Source organism: Triturus cristatus, chromosome 4_1, assembly GCF_964204655.1.
Source record: "Triturus cristatus chromosome 4_1, aTriCri1.1, whole genome shotgun sequence".
Lineage (NCBI taxonomy): Eukaryota > Metazoa > Chordata > Amphibia > Caudata > Salamandridae > Triturus > Triturus cristatus.
In genome coordinates this window covers 925,812,627-925,837,773 of record NC_140585.1, presented here as the reverse complement: position 1 = coordinate 925,837,773, position 25,147 = coordinate 925,812,627, and the positions used below count along the sequence as shown (strand labels likewise).

The 25,147-nt window shown below is 43.1% G+C and overlaps 1 protein-coding gene across 2 annotated transcripts in view; it reads left to right on the top strand.

Annotated features, from left to right (window-relative positions):
- ARSA (arylsulfatase A) overlaps positions 1-25,147 on the top strand; it is a 238,674-nt gene that overhangs the window by 32,861 nt on the left and 180,666 nt on the right. For both annotated transcript variants that reach the window (XM_085653771.1, XM_085653772.1), the window contains exon 2: positions 6,646-7,191. In XM_085653771.1, coding sequence (XP_085509897.1) covers positions 6,959-7,191 — 233 coding nt within the window. In that variant the 5' untranslated portion in view covers positions 6,646-6,958. The remainder of the gene's footprint in view (positions 1-6,645; positions 7,192-25,147) is intronic.

Genomic DNA, 25,147 nt, shown 5'->3' with positions numbered 1-25,147 from the left:
AGGTCATGGGGTCATCCATTTTTTAAAAATGATGCAGGTGTCTTTTGCATAGTTGTAAAATGAGGTTGAATGATTCAATTTAATTAAATAAGGGGGTTAGGTAAATGTTAAATAATAGAGGGGATATGAATAACCCTTGAGGCACACCACAGTGTTAGGTGTGAGAAGCTTATGTGAAAGTTGGTAAGTAAACTCTGAGATGTGGAATTTAATAAAACATCTACATGTCCATGGGGCAGAACGCTTCATAAATCTTCTGTTAAAAACATCCACTTGTCCCTTTGGTGCCAAGCAGTGTGGCGACAAATGATGGCTGCAGCCTCTTTATATAAGAGCCCTGATAAAAGTCTTCCTGATTATGCCATGGCTCCTATTGTAGCAATTCTCTTATTTTGCCACTTTTTTGCAGATCTACACACTTTGGCTGGGGGTAGTGGGAAGCAATAGTTTCATGGAAGGAATGCCGTTAAATCAGTGCAAACCTACAAACTTGCATGTTTTAGGGGTTTTCACCAGCTCTTCTTTAATCTTTTCCCATGCTGAGATAGGTTCGAAATGTACTCCTTAGTAAAGTTTCTTCTAAGTTCTTCCAATGATAAATATAAGGGGGATTTGTCTGTATGTAGCAGACTACAATAGTGCAACACCGAGGGTTTAGATAACATGTTTTTCCGTCTAATGTTTGCACAATAGTCCTTAAATAATATATTAACCTCGTTCTTGGCATTTTTAAGGATACAACTGGGATCATTAAACCAAGAGGATATACTGAGGGATCTTAAAGTGTCCCGTGTGTAACTCAGCCGCGTTATGGAATAGGCCTTATCCAACGTCAGGCAATCAGATATAATATCTTTACAAAGCCTAGCTGCTGATCAGAAACTGACCAATAATAAAAGTGGCACCAGCTGAATCTTGTCTTCTATAAAACCCTAGTTCAACTCGAAGTGGGTAATGAGACTAGAAGTGGGCGGCGGTACACTCAGCAACCATCACAAAAAACGGTTCTCCTCAGCCTGTAAAGGACAACATTTAGTACAACCCCAAACTCCTGCACCATAGGTGGCTGTGCTAATGCTTTGCGAGTGTCTGGTCTAATGAGATTGCAAACTGTGCCGGCTATTTTATTTTGTTTCATGCTGGCCTGAGCACGATGGGGATTCCACGACCCTGATGAACTAAAGGTTAACCCTAGGTAACAAAAGTTATCAACATTCGTCAAATCTTGCCCATTGATACTAATTTTGTTTAACCTTAGTTTGCCTGGCCCACAAGACATGATATGAGACTTAGTATAATTTGTTTTTAAGTTCAGATTATGAATAAAAGAGGCAAAACAATCCACCTGATGTCTCAGTGGATTTGGAGTAAGGACTAGTAACACCGTGTCGTCAGCATACAGTAAGGCAGGGATTGGGGAGCCTGCAATTCTAGGTATGTCAAAATGGGAGGAGGATAATTAGACCATTAATATACTAGATAAATAATAAGGGAGCCATTATACACCCCTGCCTCACTCCACTCTTCAATGGAAAATCAGAAGAGAGCTCCCCATGAGAGTTCAAACGAGTCTAAATGGGCTCGAGTGGAGAGATCTGAATGTAGAAAATACAGAAAGTTTACTAAAGCGGGTCCACGTCTTGATCCCGCAACATTAACCAGGGTTTGGTTCTGTTCACTGAATCAAAGGCAGTGGATAATTACATAAATGCTAAGTAGATCGGATAGTGCCTGGCCTTATGTATTTAGGAATTGTCAATGCCAAATTGAAACACTGTACATTAGTCCCTAATTTCGGTTGAAAACCAAATTGAAAGGGGGAGAGTATATCCTTATCAGCTGCCCATTTGACCAAGCGGTCATAGATGACTCTTCCAATGATTTTAATAGTACTATCCACGAGAGAAATAGGCCAATAGCACTTAGGCGACATAAGGTCCCCCTTTTTAAACATGGGTACAGTCGTTGCGGTAGTCCATAAGGGGGAATAGTAACTAATAGACAGTTGTTAAATGTATTAATTAGTAATAAGGGGACCCCATATTTTAGGCATGGATTTTAACAGATCCATAGGTACCCCATCTGGGCCTGGTATGTTCCCACCTTTGCTATGTTGGATAGCCAGCTCCACTTCCTGTACTGTTAATAATAGTGGGGGTGAATTCTGCAATCTATTGTGGAGGATAGCTAACATATTGGGTGCATCCTCAATGTGGTAGAAGCGAAGTGGGTGACCCAATCCGCGCCCAAGATATTGTTTTGCAGGGGAGGGGAATTCCTAATTTTGATATCCTTTACTAAGTCCCAAGCGGATTTGCTATCCTTTCCCCGGGAATCATGTTACTAATGCTACCAATCTTGTTTGTATGTTTCCTTCTTCCTGTTTATGAGTGCGATTTTATACTCTGAGCGTGCCAGGGAGATTTCACTCCTGATCCTTGGGCGTGCGTTTAGAGCTTTCCTCAGCTTCCTATTTGCCTGTGAACGGGCCCCATCGAACCAGCTTGAATCCATATTCAATGTACGAAATGGCTTGAGCATGGACTCCCTAATTATGCATATTGGCCTATGATGGTGTAAGGCCATTGAGTCTTGTTCGTTCTCCGCTAGACAGTGAAAGAATATATATAGGTATGACTTAAGGCTGCTAATAAGTCTTCGGGCTTTTTCAGGCGCCAAATTAGTTTTATGCCATCCGAAGAATGTTGCGTAATAGAGGCTAGATTACCATTACGGGCTAATCCCTTGAGCGGTAAAAACATAGTAGTTCTCAAGGCATCGTGATCGCCCCAGTATGTGGGTAGGGTCTCTCCTTTGGAAGACCAAGGTAAAAAATCAGGGCTTATGAACATATAAAGTGTTGCTCGCTCCCCCTAAGGTATCAGACAAGTCAACCAGATCCTGAGCAGTAAGGGGCATATGTATCAAAAACTGTATTTGCGATTCTCAAATATCGATTTTTTGAGAATCGCTATTTGAGAATTCCAAAACGGTATGTATTTAGAAATTTGCACATATTTTGCGAATTCTTAATATTCCTTAATTGCGATTAGCAAATTGCGAAATCGCAATTAAGGAATACCTTCCCATTCATTCCTATGGGCCAGGAGGCCCATAGGAATGATTGGGAAGTCATTCTCAAATTGCGATTCGCAATTTGCTAATCGCAAATTCAGAATAATTTCAAAGGTGCAAGGGTGTCATGATGACACCCTGATGCACCCCTGAAATGAGCATGTGTGCGCATTTGGCGCACATACATGCCATAAGGGCATGAATGTGCGCCACATGGCACCTAGAAAAATGCCAAAAAGTACATTTTTGAAAGGATTCGCAAAATACCACCCTACTTGAAGTTGGTGGTATTTTGCGATTTCTTAAGGAGAAATCGCACAACTTGGGTGCTTGTTACATAGCATTTAAGGAATCTCAATTTGCGATTCCTTAAATGCTTATGCAAAATTAACGAATCGCAAAATTAGCGAATCTTTATTAGTGCGATGCAAAAAAGGCTCATACATCGCGTTTTGCAATTTTGTATTCGCAAACGCTGTTTTCTTGCGAATCGCAGCGTTTGCGAATACAAAATCGCTTGATACATATGCCCCTAAGATACTTAAGAAGCTCTGCCCCCCTTGTATCCTGCATAATGGAGCGTCCTTCCGTATGAATGTCTTGTGTCCTGAGACCCCCTCAAAGCTTTGCATTAAAATCAACACAGAGGAAAAAATTTACTAAAAAAGCAAGATTATCAACCTTAGTTTGTAAATGAGATATAAAAATAAACAGGCTATTATAGTGTGTACAACAAGCGTTAATAAAATCATTATTAAAGACATCAGATAAAAAAACATATTAGTCTTTGGGACGCGAATTATTAGCGCTAGAAAGGAATAGGAACCAGATTTAACCTGTGATACCTCCAGCTGAAGATTTAGGCTGACCCAGATGGCTAACCTCCGGCTGTGCGCAGAAGGAATGGCAAGACTTGAATAACAAGCGTAACCCTACGCAGATGACACCCAACTCCTCCTCACCTTCGACAAAGCTAGACCAGACATTCAAACCATCTTTTCTCAGGGCATGATGGCTATTGCCTCCTGGATGAAAACTAACTATCTCCAGTTAAACTCTGAGAAATCTGAGATCTTGTTGTTCGGGGGTGCTGACATCTGTTGGTCGCCTAGCTGGTGGCCGGAGGAGTTGGGTAAAGCTCCTGCTCCTAAAGAGGTAGTTAAAAACTTGGGCATCAAGCTCGATAAGAAACTCACTCTTCAGACCCATGTTAATACCATTGTTGGTTCCTGTTACCACATTTTAAGTCTACTCAGAAGAGTGTTTCCGTTGCTCCCTCTTTTCACCAGAAAGACTTTAATTCAGGCGCTGCTCATGAGCAAGATTGACTATTGCAATGCTCTTCTCCTTTCTGCTCATGTAGCTTCATTGGATAAATTGCAGGCTATTCAAAATGCGGCTGCCCGTTTGGTAACAGACTCACCTGCCAGGACCCCCTCTCTGCCTTTGCTGCATGAACTGCATTGGCTGCCTATCAAAAAAAGAGTGCAGTTTAAAACAGGCTGCATGATTTTTAAGGCTCTAAATGAGCTTAGCCCTCTCTATCTTGCCAAGAAATTGAAAGCATATATTCCCTCTTGCTCACTTAGATCAGGATCAAAAAAGTTTCTTCTTGTTCCTAGAATAAATAAAGCCCGTGCTGGTGGGAGGGCCTTTTCCTATCTGGCTCCTATGTTCTGGAACAGTCTTCCCCAACATCTTCGTATGGAAATGTCCCTCCTCCAATTTAGGAAGCTGTTGAAGACACATCTTTTCTAATGTCTAGCTAGACTTCTGTTGCAAGCGCAGAGATACCCCTCGGGGTGATTCAGCGCTATATAAAATCATAAAATCAAATCAAACCCTCAAAATACGGAGCAACAGTGAGCCAGGTCTCCTGCAATAGAATTAAATCGTACTTAGAAACAAATGCCCTCCAGTGCTCATGATTAATCTTCCCTTTTAGGCCTGCCACGATCCAGCTAAGGACGCAAAGAGTTCTATATTGCGTAGGCAGAGTAAGAAATGCATCTGCTGTTGACATTATAGAGGGGGTAACAGTAGGTGTTACTAGCGATGTATCAATCGTGGGTATAATGCAAGCAGTAACAGATGCTAGAACGTCTTTAGGACCAGTGAGTCAATCCAAGTCGGAGAGTGCATCAAAGCTGCTAGCAGGGCCGGACTGGGAACCAAAACCAGCCCTGGCAAAGTGATCAGCCGGCCAGCCTCCTTCCCCCCCCCCCCCCCCCCCCCCCCCAGGGGCGGGGGTGCGCCGAGCTCTTTGCCAGGGCCGGTTTTCGTCCGATTTTGTTACAGGGCCGACAAACACGGCCCTGTAACAGAAACGGCCCCCACCCGTGCGGTGCACCGGGGGATTGCCCGGTGCCCGCTACGGCCAGTCCGGCCCTGGCTGCTAGACGGGGGTACAGAGCTCGAAGCAGAAGATGTATGCAGTGGAACCTGAGCTGCAGCCGGTGCATTAGAAGGTAGTAAACTAACTATATCTGCCTGTAGAAAATTATGTGAATGTGGGCTTTCGTTTGCGCTTTACACATTTTCATTCTTTCAATCTTTCTTCCATCAAATGACTTGTTAAAATCCGGATGCCGTTGTAATGCGTCCAGGTCAACTTTTTAAGAAATTTCCGAAAACTTGTCACTTCCAGGAATAACCATGGAACTAATGTCAGAATTCATACTGTTCTGTTATGAACAGGGCCACTGCGGTTATGCGGCAGGGGAGAACCAGGGTTAGTGCAGCCATAAAAGGTAAATTATAGGTCGTAACTTGACACATTTTGTGTCAGTATTACCTTACTATGTTGGCATGTTTACACATCAACACTTTCTGGCAAATGTTTCATCTCATTAGTGCCAACTTGACTCCCAAATACAGAAATAAACAACAGAATGGTGACTAGTCAACCTTTGTGAAGGGCCTTTCACTGCGGGACAGCACGTTCTGCCCGGTTTTTGTAACATTTGAACTGTTCGAGTTGGATTTTTTTTGTTCCTGCAATCTGCAGATTACGCAGCAGATGTTGGATTTTGTGGCAAATGTGACAAATCCATCGTTCTGTGAAAAAAGCTGCCGGTGCAAACTCGCATAATTCCGGTGGCCCTGGGATATGAACAACTCAATTTGATCATACTTCGGACACACAATACCATTTATGCGACATGATGTTGAAATGTGTAACTTTGCAAAAAATCTCACAGAACTAGCATACTAGAATGGGCCTTGTACCCGTTGAACACACTAATAACTGTAATGCTGAGATTGTGAATTTGACTGTGCAGCTCACCAGTTTCTCGGAGTCGCCATATGGTTTCTGTATAGTGACAAAAGTGGACATTTTTATCCCACTACACCCTGCACTGCATGAGTTGCTTGACACATCGTTCATAACTTGGCAGCATCTATTTTGTCTATTTGTTCTGTTTCTAGTACTTGTTCCTCTACTAATGTGTACCGTTCCAGCGCACACACATATTGCAGTTCGCTAAGAAACGTTTTTGCCTCTTACAAATGTTTTTAATGATTTTTGTACCCATAATTTTTAATGACCGCTCTTGTTCTTTCTGCCAGGTTGTGGGATCACCTCTACTTCTTGAAGAGTAGTCTGCAGAAAGCGTCATTCGCCCATATGAGGAGCAGCTGATGCCCCTTCATCTAAAGCCATCCCATGCTGCCTCCCTTCCAAGACCTTTCCAGCACCATCCCTTCCGGGACATCATGAGCTGCTTCCGTTCACCTCCTTTGCAGAGCATTTTGCTTTTATAATAGAAGGCGAACAAAGATCAGTCTTGTGTCTCCCTGCTATTAGCGATTACCAAGAGTGCTGTAATCCGAGTGCACTTATTGATTCCTGTCTGGTGGGACCTGTCCTTTTGTGCATGAGATGGTGGCAGCGATGGCAGCTCAGCAAATTCTCCTCTGCTTGTGTCTGGTACTGGCGGGCACCACAGCGATGCCACCAAATATTGTGTTGATTTTTGCTGACGATTTGGGCTACGGTGATCTGGGTTGCTATGGTCACCCTTCCTCCTTGACCCCAAACCTGGACAAGTTAGCAGCTCAAGGACTGAGGTTCACTGATTTCTACACCAGCTGCTCAGTGTGTACCCCCTCCAGGTATGTACCATTGGCGCTCCTGCTCACCACATTACTACAAACACACGTCTCCTAATAATGTCCACATTGGCTTCCTGAATTTGTGCAGGATTGTCAGGAGTGTGACTGTTAGCCTTATTCCCTTCTAGGATTGTTTTATGTGTTCAAGTTATCCTCAGACACGTTCATGTTCTACCTTAGAATGGAAGGATGTAAAGCTCCAGATGTGCAAACATGTAAACTTTAATGGTTTTTCACTCAGTTATGTTTCCAGTAAACAATTACATTGATTTGCAGTTGTGAGCAGTTGGCTTTAGTGATTAGACCTTTGACGTTTAAAGGCATCAAGGTACCTGAAAATAAACCTATTGTTTATGGGGTATTACTGTGTCAATGTGTTTATGTTTAGTGTTTTTTAAGCTATACCATTGTAACAGCCTATATTTTTTTTATCGCCTTAGATGATGAAATGTCTTTTACCAGGCATCATAACCTGGTTTTCCAGATCTAAGGAATTGGGCACCAGATGTTGTATGTTTTTTTTTTTTTACATTTTCTTTTAGCCCATTTGAGTCTTTTTTTTCCAGAGAAAGCTAAGTCAGTGCGAAGACACAGTCTCTCTAAGGGCCGTGTAGGTAAAGAGCTGGTCATGTAACAAAAAAGAATAAAACACGACCCAGTAATTGTCAAAATTATGTTGTAAAGCAATCTGATAGGGGTATGTTTCTGTAGCCTATTTCTGGATGACATACACCTGCATAGTCCACATTGCTTCCTTTTGTATACCCATCCAACTTTCTGATTTTGTACTCTTGACCTACTACATCCTATGAAACTAAAGTTTTTGACTATGCCATCTGTAAATTATGTTTCTGTCCCTGGTTATTGCTTCAACCTAATGTTTACTTGGACATATTGTAACCAATTTCCTAACCTCTTCTCAAGCTCCGTGTAAATCATATGTAGCAACTGGGATATTAAACAAAATACAAAACCTATATTTTTAAAAAGGTACAATTTATAATCATATATTATTATAGACTAAATGATGAGCTTCCTTTGTGTGCAGTGAGCGCCTTAATCTAATTTAACTGGAGAAATTAGAATGCCTTGTTAAAGTCTAGAACTGGAACTTTTCAGTAGTTGTTTCTAAAGATAGGTGGTCATTTCGATTTAACTCTATGCTGCTCGCCCGCCAAAGGGAGCTGATGGCTAGAGGACCCATAGATTCAGCATAAGTACATAGATAAGTGCTTCGTTATCATATCAAACACATCCTATATATTTTAGAGTAAGTGTCTCCTCCTGGGCCAAAGAAAAAAAATCCAGAGCATATCTCTTCACTTATACTGAATTTATTCTGTCTTACTGTCCAGGACAGGCAATAGCCTTCTGCATTGCTAAGCAAAATAGCAACTTACTACTGATGTTTCTTCAAGAACATGTGCAAAATAATTATCTGATGTTAATAGAAAAAAAGCCTCACAAAAACCTAGTTTGCATAGCCTTGGAAAAGGTCAACAGGTCTGATGAATCTGGGCTTGATACCTTCTTGTCAGGAAAGTGAAGACCGAGAGGATCATTTATACCAGATCCTCCCGGATCAGAAGCCTGTCTGCCAGCTGGTGCACTAGGCAGCGGAGGCGTTGGCCTCTGCTTCACTGGAGGAGAAGCACCCGCTATAGTCGGCTTTTCCCGTCTGCCTGATCTCTGTGCCTTCAGTTTGCAGCAGGCACAGCAGATGCACTTTTGGGAATACTAGTGTGAGCAGGCCCTTTTTTTTTTTATTCAGCATTTCTCTTGGATTTTCAAATGCACCTACCAATGCTGAACTTTGTTACCCTGTTTCTGAAAAAGAAAAACCCAATAACCCAGTCAAAAAATGTTTTGCTTGTATTTCAGGGTCATTTAATGTTGCCTTTTATGGTGGTCTTGGGCTGGGGAATTCAATGACACTCACCTGCCCTAAAGAGGGTAGGAAACCATCACAATGGTGGTCTAGAGGCGAATGGGCAGTCGGATCAAGGTTTCTGAAAGCTCTGTCATCTGAAACCCTGGGTTCCCCCACATCTAAATGAGATGTGTGGGGGGGGGTCTGTGAGGCTGGAGGATGGGTCAACTGCTGTTTTTAGGAACATACATCAACCGCTAAATAAAAAAAGTTATGAAAATAATACTGAGGCAGCTCTTAAGGCATGTCTTAATCGTAAATTAGAAATGATTGTACTTTGTAAAGTTCAATTTTTGTTGCTAGCTCTAATGATTTGAGGTCACTGGATACCCAAACATCCCAGAGTTTTAAATCTCTATCCTCTGACAGGCCTGAAATCCCTATATTTGGAACACTTTGGACATCCAGGGCCTGTACTGTTGTGTAGTTCCCTCTAATCCGTAGGATCTGTGCGTTTGTTGGACAATATAAACTTTGAGTAAGGTGCCTAGACTGATTGCGGGCAGCCCCGCAGGGTATGTTGGTCTAGAAACCAGCTAGCTCACAATGCCTCTGTAAGCCCCCTAACCTGAACAGGGTGCGAATGGTTTATGGCAACCACTGAACATGAAAACCCTGAACCCTCCGGGATCGTGGTAACAGATAAGAACCCTACCTCTCAGTAACTCGTGCTCCTTGCTCTCAGAGAAATATGCAGAGAATGCACAATGGGACGTTTTCAATAGCTTTATTGAACCAACGTTATTCTTGTATAAAATACATGTGTTGTGATAATCAGTAGACAGAAGCAGATGAAAGTAATTGCAAGCACAAAGATAGTAAATAGCAGCTATAGTTCCACCATGGTGCTAAAACAGTGTATATATTCAGGCATATAAAACAAGATAGTAATCAGTCATACTCCTACTATGTGAACCCTACTCTGTGTGTACCTAGAGTGTATGTAGGTGTGAAGCCAGGAATCCCCCCAATTCCAAGGGACGATCCAACCTTGTTGTCTGGTGAGAGAGAATGTAGGACTCCTTTGTGGTCACAAATTTTACACCCCTCATGGAGATGTCAGACTGCTGTGTGGTGAAGTCTCAGCATGCAAGAATCCTCGGTGTCAGCTGAACCTCCTCCTCTGCTAATCTTATGAGATGTTGATTATTTATAATAAAAAGCATCCTTGCGATGTATGTATAGATTAGCAATGCTATGGATATGTAGATAGCCCTTTCGCCCCGTGGATGAAGATAGAACAACATTTGTGCGTTAAGGCCTAGTACATGGTGTTCGAGGCATTGTGACAGTGTTATGCAAAGCCAGATGTATAAACAGAAGCCTTTTCAGAGAAACAAATCCAACACTGTCATGCATGTGAATATGTACCAAAGGACACTGCAGTCATGTTATTGTGCAGAAAGAGGACAATGTGAGAAAATGTGCAACTAAGTTACATGGGCCTAACCCGGGCACATAACAGTACCATAACGGTGTCTCCTTAGTTAGCTGCCCCTGCGACCCAGTCACCTGCAGAGCTTGATGCCAATATTCTGTTTCTATTTTGGTAATTGGGGGCAGTGGTTGGTGTGTTTGTTTTTTTTTTCCCACTAAAATTGGGATAATAGACCAATTTTGCCACAGGTTTCAAATTATAGTCTTACTGCATCGTCATTTAAAGGGTAGAGCTGAGCTACCCAATACTACAGTTAAGGGCCCACAATTACCAATCCACAATCATATGGTAATTGCGTGCACTTGTTATAAGAAACCCTTGGTGGCTTATCCACCCTCAGGTACTGTATCAGGAAGGATTGTAGTGTTGCAATGAAGGTTGTGGAAAGTGTGTAGGGGTAATTTTGAAGAGAATACAATAATTGGGGCAATGAGATCATGTTGAATTAAGCACCCCTCCCCGTAACTGATAGATGAAGTTTTCTCTAAGCATCCATGTTTGCTGTGAGGCTTTGCAAAAGTGGGGCAAAGTTAAGGTCCCAGCATTTTAGGGGTCACCTGACCTGTGCATACCTGATTAATTAAAATGCTAAACCTTTTTTTGACAGCAAATAATCTTGCCACCCCATGAGCTCTCCTTTTTCTAACTGAACAAATTTGGACATTTCCCAATTTACTTTGAGACTGTAAACCTAGTTCTATACTTTGTGTATATGCCTAAGTCGTGGGACGGGGAGCACAGGGTTTTGAACTACTAGCAATTTATCATGCATATAAATTGAATTGCTGTCCTGATATCCCCCTTTCTACCCAATTACCAAACCAATGCATTGCACCTCACCCGCTCAATGAGTTGCTGTATGACCAAAGCAAATAGGAGGGTGGCACAGGGGACAACCCTGTATAGTTCCTCACTCTATATGGAAGGGTTCAAGGAGCAATCCATTGACAGGGAGTCATGCCCAGGGCGAGACGTATATTAGTTTTACACAGGCCCGGTAGTGGGGGCCAAAGTTCATTCTCTCAAGCAGCAGCACCTGGTGAAGAAAGGGGCCAGTTCACCGAATCATAAGCTTTTTCAAAGTCCACCAGGACCAAAGCAGCAGGCTCTCAGATGTACCTAATGTTTGCTATTGCCACCTGCAGTTGTGACCTGAAAGAGTGCTGCATCCCACCCACCCGGGATAAACCCATTTTGGTGCTGGTGGATTAACAATTGTATCACCTTATCAATCTATTCGTGAGGGCCTTTGCAAGAATGTTCGCTTTTATATTATTAAAGAGATTGTTCTGTATGAAGTGCATTGAAGTGGGGACTTGTCGGGATTAGGAATAATTGTAATGGTGGCGCCACATATATCATGTGTAATGCACCAGTCTTAAGTGCTTTTTCGAAAAATGGCTATTAGGTGGGGGCCGGACTGGAGGTATTGCTTTTTATGATATTCCTGCAGAAACTCTGTAGAGCCCAGTGTTTTCTCTATTGTTATTGTGCATGGTAGCAATCAGAAGGTCTTTAACAATAAGGTTTTCTTATTGTCGGCAGGATCGTTCTCCCTGCTGTACAGCCCCCTATAATAATTTTAAAACGTTTTGCTATCCCCAGTGTGTTTGTCACATGCCCTAACAAGGGATCTGAATTTTTGATAACATTCTGACTTCTACTCCCCTATTCTCTGTCTAATAAATTAATTTTCTGGTTTTATCTCCAGCATCATAGATTCTATCTTGTGATATTACCCAGGCTCACTTGGTTTACTCCAGCAGTTGTTTTTTGAGAGATCATCAGGACTCCTCTGGATGAAGAACAGCATCCTTGACTGTGGTCTTTACATATCTCTTCTCAAGTGAAAGGATATATTGCCCTAAAGTGATATTTTCTTTTTCTGTCCCTTTTGTCTTGACAACCATATAGGAGATAGCTTTTCCCCGGATGAGTGCCTAACTTAGTATAATTTCAGAGGAGACTGTGGGACTGCTTCACAAAGGTAACTTACACTTTTGAGTAAGTTTACAATTTGTTGGAAGTTTACTACTTTTCAGTATTTACCAACTCGGAGTGTAAGTTGCTACTAAAAAACATAAGGCATAGAAAGTCCAGCACTTCACATGGAAAAACATTGGTACTGTAACACCCTCCCATAGAAAATAATTGAGTTACGGACTTTTAAAAAAAAATCCATAGGAAATAATGTTACATTTAATTATTCAAAATATAAATAATTTAAGTTAATGTTAAAAAATAGATAAATAATACATATTTATCATTTATTAATAAAATATTTTATTAACATATTTTGATTTATAAAAATTAGTGTAACAATAAATGTAAAACTTAAAACTCTATACTTCACCATGCTGAGATCTCCGCCCCGACTGTCGCATATCCCTATGGTTAACTATCGAAAACATTTTTAAAAGTGTATTTAATGCAACAATATGTATTACATTTGTTTGATTGTAGTATCCCCAGATTGTGAAGCCTAGATGGGGACCAGTAGGATTTTTGTATCGACCAAAATATGTATTGAGCTATTGTCAGGGAGATTTCACTAGAAAAGGCGAATGCCAGATTCTATGCCAGGTTGAGTCCGAGAAGTGTGATCTCACATCTTCTGATATATGTGATGACCATTTCTTTTTAATGTTTTTAACAAGATGTATGCGTGGGGGACTTCAGGAGTTTATAGATGTGAGATGCAGCATGACCTTTACTTTTTGAGTTTCCTTAGGAGGTCGGGAAGCTCTGGATTGTGCGGTTTCGGAAGCCTCCTGATGGCACTTTTGAGTGTTTTGAAAGTGTAAAATTTGATTGGGGGCATGTTGTAACGCGAGCTGAAGTCAGCAAAGGGAATGGGATTTACTGGGGTACCAAGGTCACCAATGGAGATAATGCCTCTTTCGACCCAATGTTTCTAGAATAGGGTTCTCCCTTCTAGTTTGATTCTATGATTATCCAATAGAGAAGCTATGGTAGAGTCGGAAAGATGGTTGGGCAGAGATTAATCAACTTGTAGAAGGGCAGCTACTGTATCTGCTATTATAGGGTAAGAGTGGGCTCTATGTAGTTTTGAGAGGCCGCAGACCGTTAGTATGGAATGAAGTGGGAGAGTAGCTAGGATTCAATTTGTGGCCAGGGCACGGGGTAGAGTCTGTGGTCTTGTTAGGCCACCAATTACCCCAAGTGGCCAGGAAAGCTTGCTGAGATGTATATAATGCAGATGCCGAAACGCGTAAGAATACACCGTCTGTGATGCCAAGAAAATTACTTGATGCTTGACGAAAATGGAAAATAAATAAATTAAATACGACCTGTGATGAGTGCGGCCCACCTTTCTTGGGGAACCAGGATATTTGCAGCAAATGAGTAGCGGTTTTGGTTTCAACCGCGGGAGCCACGCACCGCTTTTTGAGCGCCACACAAGCTGATACAAGAAACAAGTTTGGAGGAATATATATATCGGGCATATTTAGGCTGCCACTGGTTTTGTTCGGTTTTTGGGTGGGACCGGCAATCCTAGCCCTCTTTCCTCCCCATACGAATTTCGAGATAGCCTGTCCACAGCCTTACAGAAGTGATTTGATACGTTTATTGGGAGCATACTCGAGAGAAAGTTGGCTAGGTGGGCTATCATCATTTTTGATGATTCCATCCTGCCCCACCAAGTTAAGAGCTTGGGGGGATCAGGAAGATCGGAAGTCAGTAATTTTGGAGAGTGTTTTACTCTGGTTGAGACAGAGGTGTGTAGGTCTTTGCCAAACAAGATACCTAAGTATTGTAGTGCCACGAGTTGCCATTTTAGGCCAGAATCATCCAGGATCGTGGCAGTACATGGGTTTTTATTTGAAGTCCCTACCTCCATTATTTTCTATGAGAGAATTTTGCTGTATCAGTAGTTGGACATGTGTGCTGCTGGACTTACTACAAAAGTGTAAGTCACTACAAAAGTACAGTTTGTGAATACCAAAAAGTAGTGAACTTACTCAACAGTGTAAATTTACTCAAAAGTGCAACTTGTGAATCAGTCCCCAAGTTTTGATTTAAATCTATTTCTTCCCTTGAGTAAGTCCTGCATTTTTCATCTAGTAACCACCAGGCATTTAGTTGCCATTGATCTCTAGCACCTCTGTGGGTGAAGCCAAGGTCACGTCCACAGGAGAATGATCTCGGCGACCTCTACATAGGATGCAAGAGTCATGCAATATGACGGCCAGAAGAAAAAAGTGACCCAATCTGGATTGGGGCAGTGCAGATATGAGAAAAACGCAAATTCTGTAGTATCTGTGTGGCCCGCCCGTCAAACAATACTGACTCCCAACAAGGCCATCCATTTCAGCAGTGTTGTTGGTCTTGTGTCCTGGCCACAATATTGTTGGTGTCCCACTGCAAATCCATTATTGTGTTAAAGTCACCACCTACCACAGTCAATCCAGCTGAACAGTCTGCGAGCAAGTGGGTCAGGCTCTATTCGTACCTGCGGGACATGAATACTTACCACCGTACGTGGCTGCCCTTCGATCATCCCCATGATCATTACAAATTGCCCAAGGGCATCTTTACGGACTCTTGTAACTGCTGATGGAAAGACTTATGAAGAAGTATTACTACCTCCCTGGATCAGAAGAAGCATTTTCTAAAACTTTCAATTTTGCTATGAACATCAGCATGTATTTGAGTTTCATAACTCTGAATTTCTATTTTATCCTATTGCAGGAATTCCTTTATTGTTGTACCCAAGCCATGTAACCTGGGAAGGCTAGGATTTTTTAGCAATTTACAACAAATATACTGCTTCTGTTGTGCCATTTTGAGGATGATGTTCTAGTTGACGTAGTCCAGGTCCTAATTGATGTAATTCAAGATCCTGAGAAATATAAAATGAGGTGGGGTACCTAGTGGGGGTTTGGCAGCCAGCTTTGTGGACCCTTTCTGGTATAAAGTAAGGGGAAAGTCCAGTGTCCAGTATCTATCTCCTGAACCATGCTGCTAGGAACTTTTCAAGTCTGGGGACCATCCGGGTCCTAAGCAATTCCCACCAGTCATAAGTTGTTCTTTCATTATGTCCTTCTGTGTCTTCAGCTCGACAATCAAGCATGACTGCAGTATCCTGCAATTTCTTGAGCTCTTTCGGGAGTGAGTGTAGGTGGTCCTCCACAGCCTAGATTCTGTTTTTGGCTTTTTTTGTGATATCTGCTAACTTCCAGAGGTCCTGCTGAAGCAAAGATACCTCCACACCTACTCACCCAATTTTATCTTCCAATGCAATGTTTAGGTTCCTAAGTAGACTGTTGCTGTGACCCAGCAAGGCGTAAATTTAGTTCAGTTTGTGGCAGCGAGAGGTGTGAATTCTGTTCCTGTGACTCTCCTCTACCACACTCCTCCTGACACTGTAGGAGTCAGAGGGTCGAGGGAATGAGGAAGGGGCCCGCCTGCCCCTCCACTACTATATTGGCTAGTCCCATGGTCTCAAGTGTGCTTTGTTGCTTGGTCCAATACCCAAGGGGCAGGATCGTGCCCTTATGTGGTCTTGGTGCCAAGGTGGAGCAATGGTATCCAGGGTGTCTTCACCTCAGTGACATAATCTCTGGCCTTATCTACCGGGCCCCTCTGTAGTGATTGCTCAGCGGTGGCGTTCACCTTTCTCACTGCCATCTTTGCAAGGCCCGCTGACGTTCCTCTTTCGCCTTCCTGCTGCCCGTCCAGCCAGCATGCAATGCCACGTTGCACGACTGCAGACCAGACAAGTCTTCAGTTGGCCACTGGAAAGAACAGGTGGAAAATAGGTCTATTAGGGACCACTATCTTGGGTCCTGGTGCCAGCTGCCTGAGCCTGCACCACCGGTCCCAGACTCTTGGCTCTCTGGCAGCAACTACCAGCAGCACCATTTATGGAGAAGGGGAGCTGAAAGACGTGCCACCCCTCACAGCTTACCGGCCATTTGGGCAGGATATGCTCATTTTCACTAGGTTCCCTAGTCTCTGGCGCCTACCACGAAATGCCTCTTTGCAGCATATGCCACACTGCTCTTCCCGCAAAAAGGGGGAGCCTCCCCAGATGCCCTCAGCTAATGAGTGGTTCTGTTTTTATATTTCAGAAACATGAACTAATAGCACGTTGATAAAGGATTAAGCGGCAGGACAAAGAGCATTGTTGGTATGCAACCGCCATCTTATGCAGTCATGCCACACGCCCATCTCTTGCACTTTTCAGTTGTGTATGCACCTTACTGGTTGGTCAAAGATGAGGGAATCTGTGACTTCTCCAAATTCACATATGGCAGATAAATTTCTCCGTCCTTCTGTGTAAAGTTTAACCCACTCATTCTTCCCTTGAACTCTTGCAAAGACACTTGGGGCATTCTAACACCACATTTATTTTAGGTCCAAAGACTAGTAAACATCATGACCTTGTCCACCCTCCACTTTTATTTCTGACAACCTTTCATTAATGTTATGTTGCAACCTTGACCTTCCACACCTAAGTTATGTAATAAAACATATTCTTGCTTGCAAAAGACCACTCCCCGCTCCCTCCAAAAGCAGTAAGGTAGGAATCAAAAATGATTTTCCCTGCTTCCAAGGGAGCACTGGCTGACCATCTTTTGAGACAAAGAACGGCGAGCGTGACTTGTATGCTGCCACCTTCATTACAGAACAAAACTAACAAAATTAATTATAGAAATAAAGTAATATAATTTCTAAAAAAAGCGTAGCGGTTTCTTGTACTGTCTCCACAGGTTACAATCATATTGCCATCTTCAGTTTTTGTTTTACTTTATTTGTTAGGTTCCACAAATAAAAGTTTCTCCAACCAGCCTCCCAGTTATGCTGAAGTAATTGCACACACATTTCGGCAGCAGACTTGCCTTAATCAATATTCTTGAAAACAGCACGCTTCAGCTACATTCCTTGACCCTCGCAAAGGACATTGCTTCCCTAAAAAAAATATATCAGTTACTATCCTCTTTTTCCTTACTGCGCACCACATTTATGACAAACATATCTGCACGTCGATGTACAACTGGGCTGCGATGTTGTCAGCCATTCCCCAATCCAAAATGGCTACCTGTGTCTAAGTAACTATACTACTTTGCTTGCACACTCCATCATGTTGGGTCTCCAGAAGCTCCGACTGCAAAAAAACACTCCGCATTCAGTAAGAACTATGTTTACCTGCATCAAGAGGTAATCCTCAGCATATTTCACCATCAACGTTCAGCACAGTCCCCGAATTCCTCCACAGAGGTACTCACTAGCAATTGTCAGCCAGAGTCACAACTTGTCACAGGAATGCATTCACCTCATCAGGGGTTAAAGGAGTGCAACTGGCCCCTGCACAGTTGCAACTTTAGGTGTTAGGTCCATGGAATTGTTTCCACTGTTACAATGAAGACTCGCCAAACACAGGAATAGTATATTTGGTTTAAATACTATATGTGAGAAATGTATCCATTCGTATCCTTCTGGCTCAGTCTTCGTTTAACTGCTTTCAACTGAGCCAACATTCACATTTCATCAAATTCCAAAAGAACACGAGCTATTCAGTAATTGCAGGGTCCGTTTTCTCAGTTGGAACATTGAACTCCCCATCCGACATGAACCAATTCTAAATCAGAAGAGTTTCTTTTGCTAGCAATCAAACAAAACTACTGAGAGCTGCCTAATGCGATCTGTCTGTCTGTCTGCCTGCCAGCCTGTTAACTTTATATGTTTTGCAACATTTGAATTCATTTTTTTTCTTTAAATATTTGCTTAAGGATAAAGTCAACTACTTTGCTTCCAAGTGTAGGCGGGCGAATATAAATTACAGAAAAATATAACAAGTATACAAAACAGTGATTGGATGGAAAAAGCCAGGTCTACCCTGAACCGGAACACAAACAACCAGGGACCACTTTCGCCCTAGTTATGAGCTCATTAGTTGGGTACAGCTTGGTTCCAGTGACCGTGTGCACGGGCTCCACATCTGGGCATACCCGTCCCACTTATGGCGAGACAATAAGTATGCAAAACAGTGATGGATGGAATTTTTGAATTAATTTCAGCCTCTGGTAATCACAGACATTCAGAACAGAAGGGACACAGTCAAAAAGGTGCAATGGTAAGTAATCTACAATTGAGATGTCTCTGGAATACCTACATTCCCTTGCTACCCCTCTTAGATTTCGAGATCAGCAGCCAAAGGTGATCTGACAGGCTGTCTCTCATGTCCTTCGGCACAGTACTCTTCAAATATTTAATGGGTTTTAAAAACTAGCTCCCCACAGGCAGACTTTGCTGGTTGCCCTCTGAATTATCTAATTATCTGCTGGCATGTCTAAGTGTGATTTCTTATGCTCGCTAATTTTAGTAGAAGTGAAAGGGCCTTTTTTACAGACTGTCGTCGTACCTGTCAGGGGAAGAGACATGATAAATAGACTTGTTGAATGTGGAATGAGGGTACGTTTTCGTCGGCTTTGAGACAAGTGAAGGGACAGTTGATAAAGATTCCTTATGAAGTAAAATTTTAACTGTATTAATAATAATGAAAATCACGCACTCTGTGACTGAGTTCTACTTCAGGTACTTTAAATTTCATAATAAAATGGTGCACATTGTTGTGAAGAGCTCCAGAGTGTGGGTGACAGTTGATCAACGGTGAGAGGGAGGCGGGTGTGATATGTGTTTAGTTAGTTATAGTTCTAAACAATAAGATGAAATAGGACGCTATTATAGCTGCACAACTACCCCGCGGAGCGGAACACAGTCTAGGACTCCGGCAGTGCCAGGACCACAAGCCCCAGAGTGCCTCGCTCCTGAGAGGCAGGGAGCACTCACATTGCGCCAGGTGGACACTATTAAAGCTGCAACTAACCCAGGACATGGGAGGTACGCGAGACATGCCTAAGCACAGAACAGGCCAATAGCGGGCCTATCTGCACCCCAACTAGGTTGGACTGGGCCACATCTCTTGCCCCAATTGATCCTATGGCTCCGAACGATGTCATTGTCCCATTCGAGATCATGGGTAAGAGGAAATTAACTGTCTCCATTAAAGAACGTCTAACATTGGGCACAATTACTAGTTTCTTGTCTACTGCCATGGGCGCAATTAATTCAGAAATTGAATGTGTGAAGGAGAGACTGGGATCTATCAAGAAGGCCCTATATAAGGCTCTGGCCAAGGGCCTTGTCCCAGAGCCCATGGCAGTTTGTTTGGATGTAGAGTGCCCACAAGAGGGACAGGGGCGGTTGTCCAACAATCCCTATGTTTTTCCAGGGGGGCGTAGAAATCTCGCCTGGTAACATAGCATATATTGGCAAGTATTCTGTGGGATCCCCGCCAAATAAAAAGAAAGGCAATTTGCACTAGTTAAATCGTGGGCAAAAGAAACTATCTCTATTCGCCAAGTTGCCAAACAATCCAGCGAATAACATGCCACCATATAGGAGCCATCTAATCGATGGCCCACCCTTGCAACAAGTACCAAATGTAGGCGACGAAAAAGTAAAATCTCGACGATGATAATGTTAAACATCGTGAAGGTGTCCTTTTGAATTTGCTTAACCCTCTCATTTCTGCACTTCAGGGCATAGAATCTACTTTGAAGGAGCCGTTATCACATATTTCCAGCAGGTCTCCAGGCCATGCTGGACCTGAGTACACCTAGCCAAATCAAGGCTCCTCCAACAGGAAGGATGACGCCGCGACATGGGGGGGCTCAGCAGGGAGATCCAAACTTCATTAAACCTACCATGCCCACACATCAAAGCACCACAAGTTATAAACGCCAATGCCAGAAAGAGATGGCCCTTCCTCCAACCCAAGACTTATTTTAATCCACCCAAAATCACTAAGCCAGATCATGCTATCATTAGCCCTACAATTTTCCAGTTACCCCCCGAAACCACACCTCTTATGCTTGTTTTAATAAATTTACCAGTTTTACGACTTATCAAAGAAAGGATGGTTTCCAACTAAAGAATAAAGAAATGAATTTGCTGAGCTCATCTATAAAGAGCCCTAGATGAGAGACCCTCTATGGAGATATAACTGCTGTCCACAAAGGGTTTTGGCTAGACAACAGCCCTAAAGGAGAGGATAGAGATTTCATAGTAATTAATTTTAGAGACTCGAAGCTTGCGGGTTTTGTACTGCATAAACTGCCTTGTCTCAGGCCATCCAAGTGGAATATTCAGGCTGTTCCCTTGGGTTCTTTTTATAGGCCAAACTCTGCTATGTTTACGTGGGCTTTTTACTATCTCGACCCAGAATCGCTTTTCCTTCTTAGCAGATATTGATTGATATTGGATGCATAAATCATTTACTGGTGCAAGTAAAAGGTCCTGGCATGAACAAGATTGTGGGCAGAAAGTAAGTAAGGCTAATAGGGGCTCTGTGGCCGCAGGTTCGAACTCTCTGGTAAAACGTTGCTCCAAAAACTCCAGTTCCACTGCATAAGTTATTGACTCGAACAAACCGATTGTAACAGTAACAATCCTGACTATGGTGATTTGAGCTCTGTTAATAATTTTAATCAGACTGATTCGCACAACCCTCCTCAGCCAAAAGTAACAGGAGGCCAGCCGTGTCATATACAAACCTGCTCTTCTGTAACATCGCTGGTATTGCAAACAATTTAAATGACGTTAACTGGACTAGCATGATACTGGACCAACACATTGTGTGCTTACAGGAGGCATGGTCTTTCAGCAACCTGCATATTAATGGGTTCTACTCAGTATTCACTCTGGCTATTCCATCAACATTAGGACACCATAGTGGGGGCTTGTTAATCCTAGTCTCTGTTGCTTTTGCTGGCAAGATAGCTAAACTTTCCTAAATTTCCCCAATTTCCAGAGAATTTGGTTTTCTTTCATTGTATCTCAACCTAGTGTATTGATTAATTTTCATCACAACAATTTTACCTGTAGGAAATCTCTAATAGTGGACTCGGGTGACTCAGCGCTAGTATGGTGCTGAATGGAGTTAAGGGGGAATATGTTGTCATATCAGCAGGGGATTTTAATTGTTGATTGTGTTACAGCTCTAAAAATGCAGCTTGTGGCCTGTGGGGGACCGATACTGTGGACTGTTCACATTTTGAGCATAACCCATGTGGTGACATATTGAACAGAGTTTTGGTGAGGCAGGATCTAATTCTTACCTGGGACTTAGTCCAGGCTTTAGCTATGTGCAATGTGACGTTTACGTGAAAGGGCTGTGGCAGCCTGATTTTATTTCCATATCCAAAGAGCAAAGTAAAAAAGTTTCTACCTTTACTATTGCACAGAGTTGCCCGAGTGATCATGATACTTTAGTTTTGAAATTATTTTTAGGTTTGTCTGTATCCGAAAGAAACCATATTCTTCCAATCGAGCACATTAGGAACAGGGGTTTTCGTCGCAAATGGTCTAACATTGATTCCTATTTGAGGACAGCCCTGGTTCCTAAAAGTAAGAAACTTTACAGCCTGTTTAGGGAATGACTTCACTGTGTCAAGCATACTGAGGGCCTGTGATGAAATCTGCAAATCTGTAGCAGGTTCTCTGTTGGTTTCACAACCTAGTGGGGAGCCAAGACAAAATAAATGGTTTGGCAGTGCCTGCTCGTGAGCCCACAGCCGTTTGATCAGGGCTGTAAAAAGGCTGCCTAGGGAAAGTGGAGAAGGAAGGCTTTGCAGAAAACGTTACATGGACACAATCAACGCAAGGAAGGAGACTATAACGGGTAGGCTTGGGAGCACTTACGGAAGGCCAGTGACACCAATGATGTTTCCCTATTTTGGAGAATTGTAAATGTCCCCTTCTTTGAGAATGGCCACAACTCTAGCATGGATCTATGGGTGACACACTCCAACAATCTGGCTTAGTGATTTTGGGTGGTTTATGAATCCAACGGAACGGCTGATACGATTAATAATGTGGTGATCAGCATTGCTAGTTCCCAACTATCACACTGAAAGAGGTCCTCTCAGTGGTGGAACGGAGTCTGAGTAATAAAGCCCCAGGTACCGATGGAGTTCCTATTGATCTTTTGTAAAACAATCTTGATATTTGGGTCCTACTCTAAGTCAATATGTTGCACAGTGCAACTCTCGCTGGTCCACCCAAGTTGTGGTCAAATGCGATAATTCTCCATAAATGGGATTGGGGCGCTCCGTGCTGCTTCTCATCTCTCTCATTGACTCAGCGGCTAAAGTGATGGGTAGAATCCTGCTAGACTGGCAGTAGACCTGAACAGCTGAGAAGGGAATTGAAACGTCCATATAGTATGGGTTTAGGTGGGACCTGGGAACTACAGATCAGTGCCTGAGCCTACATTTCATCACCAGTAAATATGTGACTGTTAAGAGAGGGAGCCTACAGCTTACCTTCATTGACCTCAGTTCAGCTTTTAATAACGTTGACAAAGGAACGCTATGGAGGAAGAAGTTTGCTATGGGAGTGGATCCTGAGATTGTGTATTTACTTATTAAACACCATGAGAATGTAGAGGGCTGCATTAGGTATGGTCTGAATGGTGAATGCACTCCTCTTATCAAAATCAGGCGGGGTGTCAGACAAGGCTGTGTTTTGGCCCCCCTTTTTATTTTGTCTTCAAGTTAATGATCTTGAGTCATTTTTGTTGGAATTCGAGTCGGACTCGCCAAAAGCAGGAACTAAATGCCTGCCATAACTTATGTATGCTGATGACTGCATTCAATCATCGAGAACTTGGGTAGACTTCCAAAAGTTGCTGAATTGAATTGTAGTGTTCATGGGCGGATTGGGACTGTCCACCAACATAATGAAATCCTTAACTATGGTCTGTGGCCGCCCGCTAAGAAAGCCAAGCTTGTCACCTATCAGCAGTAACAAATTGCAGTGTGTGCCGTCCTTCATGTACCTGGGGATCACCTTTGACATTAAAAGCACCTGGCAGCATCTGGTAAGAGTTGGGGTTTCACAGTTTGAGCAGTCAGTGGTCTCAATATTCAAGCTTGCTCCTAAAATGGGTTAATCAACCTTGGAGGTGATAACTAAAATCCTTAAGGCCAGATGTTTATCGGTTGTTAGGTCTTGGCTAGACAGCACATGCTCTGTCTTTTAAAGACCTGTTGTATACACTTTTTGGGCTTCAGCCTGCCTATAAGCTTCCCGTTTGCTGGCTCCATTGTCGCTCTCCTATTCTTTCTCCCCATTTGCTGATAGCATGCATGCATCATGACTCTTCTTGTGTTTAACCCTCCTCGAGAGCATGGACTAATTACTATATCAATCCACTGGTCTCATTTTAGCATCGGTTTTAGGAACTACGTTTTTCTTTGTTGAAAAGCACTTAACACGAGCGTTTGTGTTTTCACTGTCTCTGAGCTTCTCAAACATGCCTGTAAATATTGTTCTTATCTTGTCACATTCTTTCAGTCTGTGCAGGTTTCCCTTCTTGTTTTAGGGTAAAATGCCCGCTTTCGTCATGCTTTTTTTCCCGCGGCGATTTGGAGTTGGATTACAAGAAACTCTTTACAAACAATTTTCGCTTCAGGAAATGATGGCTTATGCTCTCTGCCCTTCTATTTGCTGGGAGGAGCCTTGCTACCCTGCAGAATCAACATTTCAGAATGGCATCGCTTTCCGTCATATCAACAAAGTAGCTGTTGAGCCCAAATCCTTATGTTTGTTAACAAATCCTTTCATTCAGTCGCAGTAGGTGGGGCATAAGGGAATGACTCCGAACTGCGTAAACATGCCTGTAAATCTTGTTCTTATCTCATCACATTTGATTTGTCTGCACAGGTTTCCCTTCTGGACTCCCGGCAAAGTGCCCACTTTCCCCATGCTTTTGTCCCCGAGGCCACTTGGAGTCAGATTACAAGAAACTATATACACAATGTGGAACATGGCCTTCCTATGGGGAGCCTCACTGAAACCTTTTGCATTTTTCTACCGCCTAGTCTTTGGCTACTCTCTGTTCGTAACCCTAGAACATGGAACGGGTTCCCACTGTATTGCAGTGGGAAGTTACAAGCACCCTCCCCGTATGGGGTAGGAGTGAGGTGCTTGTGTGGTTGGGTTATGTGTCGTTCCCAGGAGTGCCCTATGGAAGGGTACATCACATACCCAGGGCGGGTACAGCATTGGTGAGTTGGGAAGCGTGGCACTGATCATGCCCTGTGGAACCCGCCGGTCCATTATGAATCTTACTCAGTTTGGCGTCGCCACAGGTGAGCCAACCTGGAGGGACCTCCCCTACCACCTGAGCAGCCCTAGGTTCTGTCCTGAGGGATGGAGCTCGGGGTAGTCGATTTGCCGAATGGGCTCTAAAGGAACCACTGCTTGAACAGGGGAGAACATCTGAGGAGTCCCCTACCCGAAAGGTCAGTCCCACTCTATGGGACACCTTCCGAGATTGCCGAGGCCCTTCGCGCCAGAAGGGGTGGAGCCTTTTCCCCCCTGTGGGAAAGGGCATGCACCCTTCCTATGTCATGAAGGAAGTGGTGTTGAACTGAGGGGGTGAAACAGATCATCCGTCTGTCATGACAAGCAGTGGACATGGCAGCACCAAAGTTGTGCTGGGTCGGTGTGAGCCCTGGCACCAGTGATGTTTCTGGACCCCCCCCCCCCCACCA